The sequence below is a fragment of the Monopterus albus genome, unplaced genomic scaffold, assembly GCF_001952655.1.
Source record: "Monopterus albus unplaced genomic scaffold, M_albus_1.0 scaffold165.1, whole genome shotgun sequence".
Taxonomy (NCBI): domain Eukaryota; kingdom Metazoa; phylum Chordata; class Actinopteri; order Synbranchiformes; family Synbranchidae; genus Monopterus; species Monopterus albus.
Window position 1 is genome coordinate 538,854 of NW_018128045.1, and position 6,584 is coordinate 545,437.

Genomic DNA, 6,584 nt, shown 5'->3' on the forward strand with positions numbered 1-6,584 from the left:
TCCAAACCCTGTAAAATGATAAGTAAGACAATAGAGGGCTGTTTCCCAACCATGTCGAAGCATCGAGATCCCCAGACCTGACACGTTTAAAAGCTCTAGCCTACTTCACTGTAATTTGGCATTAGAGTTTGTAGCACCAAGCTCGTACCAGGTTCACCAGCAGGATGAACTTTAACAAGGTAGGTAATAAATCAAAGAAAAAAAAACTATCTCAAATTGACTTTTACTAATCTTTTTGGTAACAAACTTAATAAAATAGAGATAATGTTTAACTCTGCCAAAAGCAGAATAGTATTGGAGCGTAAGTGAATCTTTTAACAGGAAGTAGATGTTTGATCATTGTCATGACTTAGTGGGTCAAATGACCAGTACCAGTTTCCCATAAGTATGAGCAACCTCTTTGCTAAGACGTCTTTGGGACATAAAAAGCGCAACGCCACCTCCAGGACACTAGCTGCTGCTGCTATTCTGAGCGAAACACCTCTGCCAGGGGCTGCAGGGCAGCGCCAGCAGCAGGAAGAGGACCCCACCCACGATGAGAATGGCGCCCGCACAGCCGATACACGACACCGACCAGGAGAGCTCGTGGTGAAGAGGAATCGTGTGGTCGCTGGCCAGGAAAGCCAAGACCGACTGGTGGAAAACCACAAGAGAGAGAAGCACCAGGGTGCCTGTGGGGGCCCAGAGGAGACAGGTCAGTGACTCATTTCCACATTTATTTTGAGATTTTGAGAAAAGGTTGTCAGTGTGTTGCTGTTTCTACTGACCTGACAAAATAAAGCATACTGATGCTGGTTTGAGGAAGAACAGGATTTCTTTACTGAGTGCCATGGTGATGCATATGGCCCCCATCACCATCAGGAAGAGGCTGAACAGGGCCAACATGGCTGCTGCTACATTCAAATCTGCACAGGTAAGGAGGCAGGAAAATAAAAACTGCTATTGCTATTTTAATTCATTTCTTCACATTTAACAGGGATAAACACTGGTTCACCACATGCCACCATTTACACAGGTTTGTAGCCAGCTACTCCCATCCAGAAGCTGCTTTCTTTTCTGTTAGAGACACAGCCATGTCCTGTAAAGACCTTAACAGTTGTGTTTAAGCTGCTTGAGTGGCTGCAGCAAAGTGTCTTTGCAAAACAAAGCTAGCTTTGGGCTTGTTTTGCATGATCATAAATGATAGTTAACATCTGAAAAACATGAAACTATTTCCCAGAGGTGGTTGGCATGCTGCTTGCATGCAGATGGCAAATGGCGGCAGCGTCATAGTTCACAAACACTGTAACTGTCACTCATAAAATGCAGATAAATTCCAACAGGGATGATGCAGGGGTTCTCATATGTTGTGTTTTGATTAATGAAATGTGTCAAAATGAGTGAGAGAACATGATGTTATGTTGTACACCACAGCTGTCACAATCCTGGTCACCCACTCAGGCCCCTGTTATTTTCCGGACTCTTCCATGAGCTGCTGTTCCCCCTCCGGCCTCCAGATGTCCTCTGACTTCCTCTCTGTTTCCTATCACCTGATTACTCTGCTCTCCTGAGCACCTGGTTCCCATTCACCAATCAGTTCTCCAGTGTGTAGACCAGCCTGTGGCCCTTTGTCCCTTCAGGTTGTCATGGTTTTGCTGTTTCCTGTGGACTGTTCTTCAGGTCTTCTGTTACCTGTTTACCTGCCTGTTCTGTTTGGGTTTACCATCTGTGTTTTGGACATTATCTTTTGCCTTATTCACTGGATTTATCCCCTGTGTCAGATTGTCTGTTCATCATGTGCTGCTGTCTGCTCCTCCTGTTTCCCCTGCCTGACTTTGTTTAGCCTGGACATTCAATAAGTCTGTTTTAAGTTTCACTTTTGTACTGCATCTTTCTGTCTGCTTGTTTGTCTGAAATTGGGTCCTTTCTATCTGGTGTTGTGATGTCAGCTTGCATGATGCAAAGTTGGTGTGAAACAAGCCCATGGAAATCCCAATTATGGAGTCATAGATTTGCAGTAACTTTCAATGTGGCTCAGAATTTAGGGTCAGACTTCTGATGTGTTCTGTTCCCTTAAGAAAAAGCTAATTCGGGAGGCAGCACTACTGCGTAAAACTCAATGCAAAGAGTAGATGACACATCATGAACATTAATTTGAGTAGTGCAAATTAAGGCGATGAGACATCAAGGATGAAAATATTCATGGATTAGTAAGAACTGACATGACAGTACAGAGCAGAAGAGGGAGTGGTACAGGAGCAAATAACAAAGCTTCTGAAAATAGTGATGTATATTTAGCTCAGTCTGATTTGTCATACAGTTAAGCAGTAGTGGAAGAAGTACTCAAAACTGTTTAAGTAAAAGTATGTGAAAGACAACAGATTTTTTAACCTGTTATTTAATGAATATAACTTCATCTCCTGTGCTCAGGTGACTGTTCTAAGAGAGTTTTATTCCAATGATGATTTTCTATCATTAAGGGCGACTTGTATGAAGTATTAATACATCACTCTATACAGCACAGTCGTGACTGTTTATGAAGTCACCATATTGAGGCCTATAGCGTAACAGTGATGTGGCATCAGGAAACAAACAGATCTTAATGAGCGCCTGTCTTTCTCCATTCAGTATATGGCTTTGTGCACTCTTATTACATTACAGAGCTGCCAGGGAAGTGAGAGGTTAGCTCAGACGCTTGAACGCAGCGTAGGCGGAATAGATTCAAACGCTCACAGAGCAGACAACCTGACAGAGCGTGGAGAGGAGGTGAAGGGAGACAGAGGACCATAAAAAAACAATGGTTTATTGTGGGAGAGATGGCAGGCAGGGGGCTTAAAGAGAGGGAGCAGAAGAAGAGAAGGATGAAGGGGCAAAGAAAGGAGGGAGTGGGTGGACAAGGTGGGACGGCAGCTGAGAGAGGCCAAGAGAGCCGTAAGAGGTGCATGACTCACTCTTGTGTGTCGTCTTCTGAAACATCACGGCATTTTCCCCCGTGGTGAAAAACTTGAAGTAGGTGCAGTTTGATTCTGCAAGAGGGAGGAAGAGAAACAACTACTGTTAATGACACAGACCAACACTGGCTTTGCTGTTTTCATTTAAACCCACCTCCATCTTTGTGCCTTTTTCCATCTTAATTTGCTTTGTAGAGTCATCAACCCACTCCTGAATGGATGTCACACTACTGCACTTATACCCATTTCTTAAATATTCCTTTTAGATTCAAGTACTTTAGCAAACCAGAGATCATAGTTCGTAAAATCTCCCAGAATGCCTGTGAACAGGGTCAGATAATTAAGAATATGTTGTACTACTTCTCCAAAGCCTCCCGTATCCTCACAGTCCCAGAGTAAGTGAAGTTTTTCTTCAAGCATTTTTACATAAACAACTGCCAGGTTTGTTCATTTTTCCCGTGTATGATACAGTGTAGTGACTTGTTGTAATAGCTGTTGACAATCTTGATGGAATCCTTTTGAAACTCAAGGAGCCACATCTCTCTCAGCCCTGTACAAGTTTCTGTTATTCTCCATCAAACATAACGGGCCGTGAGCTCAAGGTGATGATCCGATGCTTCCTGCACAATTAGCATGTGCCCTCCTGAGGATGCGTTACAGCAGTTGGTCTAGCTGTCAAATAGTTTCTGACACTTCTATTGGTTCGTGCAAGCGAAACGCACACATGCATCCATCATAACTGGACCGATCAAAGCCACATCCTCCAGGCAGGCACTGCTGCACTCATATCCCCTCAGCTCATCAGAGGCTGCTGCAGCACAGCAGTCAGGCTCCTTCCACTGACCACAGAATACACACCTTAATCCAACAGCTCGCGGTGTTCTATCACAGGTGTCAGAAACTAAATGGTTTCATCATGTGTCACCTGAGAGAACAATGTAGCTGAAATGATTTACTCCACACACTGAAGTTACTGCTGCTCTGTTATGAAAGTACTGTGACTACAGATGACCAGCTGCAATCAGATTCAAAAAGATGTGATTTTTGACAAGTCAGCATTTATTGTTAAGCTCGGAAACGAGATGGCCACTTTGTACATCTCAGATATTTGCATTTAAAACCTGTTTTTACTTCTGATTATCTTTTGGTGTTCCAGTGTGTCAAATTTTGCACTTTGGCCAGCTAGTGTTGGTTCTGTGTGTGTTTTTAATAAGACTACCTTAACAGTTTGTCAGTTATCAGAAATAGCCAGTGGGATGTTGTTCAGATTTTGGGTTTCTTTGGCCCCATGGTTTTTATAGAATAGCTAGTGTGTCATCTGAAATAGAAAGGGTTGGTAGACCTCTCTATCACTGTACCATTGGACTGTTTCCGTGATGATGACGACAGTCCGTATAATAAAGTTTGCCACATTGTTGATTTCCTGTTGTGCACACATCTACCTTCCTCAGTTTGGTTTTGTTTTGCTTTTTATGTGAGTCATTCTTCAGAAGGGGAAGTGAGGTCCAGCATAGTGAGTGGGAAAAGGAAGCCATACTGCAAATTGCTTTAATAATCTTTTGCCATTCTTGATGAAAGAAATGGTGAATGTCATTTTCAATGCCTGTAATAAGAAGCTCATGAAAAGATACAACTCCAAAACCTACAGTAAAAGGAAAATATGAAGGGGCATGTGATGGTAGGAGCACTGGGCCTGAATCTTCAGAACCTAATGGGACCTTGTTGCATTCAATTGTAAAAATATTATTTTAATTTGTTGTTTGTTTGGTCAAACAAACCAGAAACATAGGTGCCATTATGTTGCATCAGAAAACTTCTATTTTTGTACGTGACCCAGAAGTATAACTTGGACTCGGACTACATCGCAGTGACTCGGCCAAGAAGTCAGTCAGACCTCTCATTCATCCTAACTCGCTCCATCAGCCTGTTTGTCAAACATCCAGTCAGCAAGCTGCTCACACATTCCTCTCTATCTGGGTCGATATCAGCCACCCACAGGGTCTTGGTGCAGCCCTTCCACAGGCCGTAGTGCGCTGTCAGACATGTCTGCAAGACAAGCATCAAAATCTTTCTTTGAGACCAGATCAGCAGTGATGTTCTTTGCTCGTCCGTTAGAGTCTCAGCTCTCTGGACACAGTTGCCTACAGTGTAGATGTGGTTTTAATCTGTTGAATGTTTTTGTCTTGGAGAAAACATCCCTGACAGGCTAATGAGGCCTGAGACACAAGTGACAGGAATTTACTTTACACTTTCACAGCACATCCTTAGCACCCTCGTTATTAGGCATCTATACAAGTCTTGAACACAAGCCTCTATTTTTTACCTCGTTGTTATAGAAACTCTTTGGAGGCGCCAGCTCCACCCAGAACTCTGTCCCCACCCCGAGCACCGTCAGGACTACGCCCACAATGGCCACGAAGAATGCCAGCTTGATCTAGTGACAGAACATAATACAGAACAATTTCAGTATCATATAGTAACTTGAAAAACATTTTGTTTGCAGTACTGAAACTGACTTCTTTCAGCAGCCTGCACTGACCTGTGTTCAAGGTGGAGGTCCTTTACTGCCTGACTCTGGCTTCTCTTCAGCTTTAAGTGTAACAGACTTTGTACAGCTGACTTGAAATATGCAATACTGTGGGTGTTCTCTCTGTATGTAAATGCTGCTGGAAGCTGTGTAACTTTGCCAGTTTGTGGCAGATACTGTATGCCAGTGGTAGGCTCTGTAGCTCTTGTTTACATTAACCTGCATAGGCTGGACAGCTTTCTGAATATTTTCTGTAAATCTGACTTTCTCTTGCCATTAATTTAAACATTAGTCATGATTTGTGGATATGAAATACAGATTTATAAATAAAGGAACAAAGACCTGACATAGCCATGGATTTTTGTAAGAACATTTTTCTATATGGATGCACTTGTCACTTTTGTCCAAATTAAAGTGATCAAAACACAGTATGAAGCCGGTCACCTTTCCCTCCTGGGCTTCACTCATGCCGTGTCCTGTTGACGTCACCCTGCGACCCCTTTTGCCCCCAAACGTACTGCGTCCGCTCATCAGGCTGGCCAGGCCCACTGCACCTTGACCACCTCCTGGTGCTGCCGCAGTTCCTGCTACCACCGGACCCACAGGGCGGCCCTCCTCATCGGTCATAAAAAACGTAGACCACATTTTGTACAAGATAGAAAACGACTACAACAGCTGTCTGGAGCTCAGTTTGTCAGCCAAACTTGCTTTGAGCTGTGCCCTCTACAGGGGCTGTGAAGTTCCAGCAGTAGAAAAATTAAAGACAGGATCAAGATCAGAGGAAACTTGTTGTGAATTTGCAGGTTGTGCCCAAAAAGAAAATGAAAAGCAGCAATAGTGAAGTAAAAGGTATTACAGGTGTACAGAAAGGACGAGGGAACGGAGCAAGAAGGAGGTAGACAGATATGAACTGTGTGTAATAAGAACTAATGGGAAAAAATGTAAGTCTACAAAGTCTCCTTGGTAACGGAAACTAAACATAAAATGTCTCTGGAAACCTTAGTGGGAAAATGCAGGACTGGGCCTTCTCCGGAGAAATCCCTTCAGAAAAATTGGAGGTTTGGATGACAGAAGCAGAACTGGTAAAAGAATCATCATGAAAAAGAAATCGCAGAGTAGAGATGCAT

General features: G+C 43.3%; 1 protein-coding gene across 1 annotated transcript; it reads right to left on the bottom strand.

Moving 5' to 3' along the window:
- Positions 1 to 450: 450 nt before the first annotated feature.
- LOC109968888 (voltage-dependent calcium channel gamma-6 subunit) lies at positions 451 to 6,102 on the bottom strand. Its single transcript, XM_020615444.1, is given in 6 exon segments — positions 451 to 671; positions 768 to 905; positions 2,931 to 3,005; positions 4,868 to 4,976; positions 5,254 to 5,364; positions 5,902 to 6,102. Coding segments are annotated over 6 exon segments (855 nt in total).
- Positions 6,103 to 6,584: the final 482 nt, after the last annotated feature.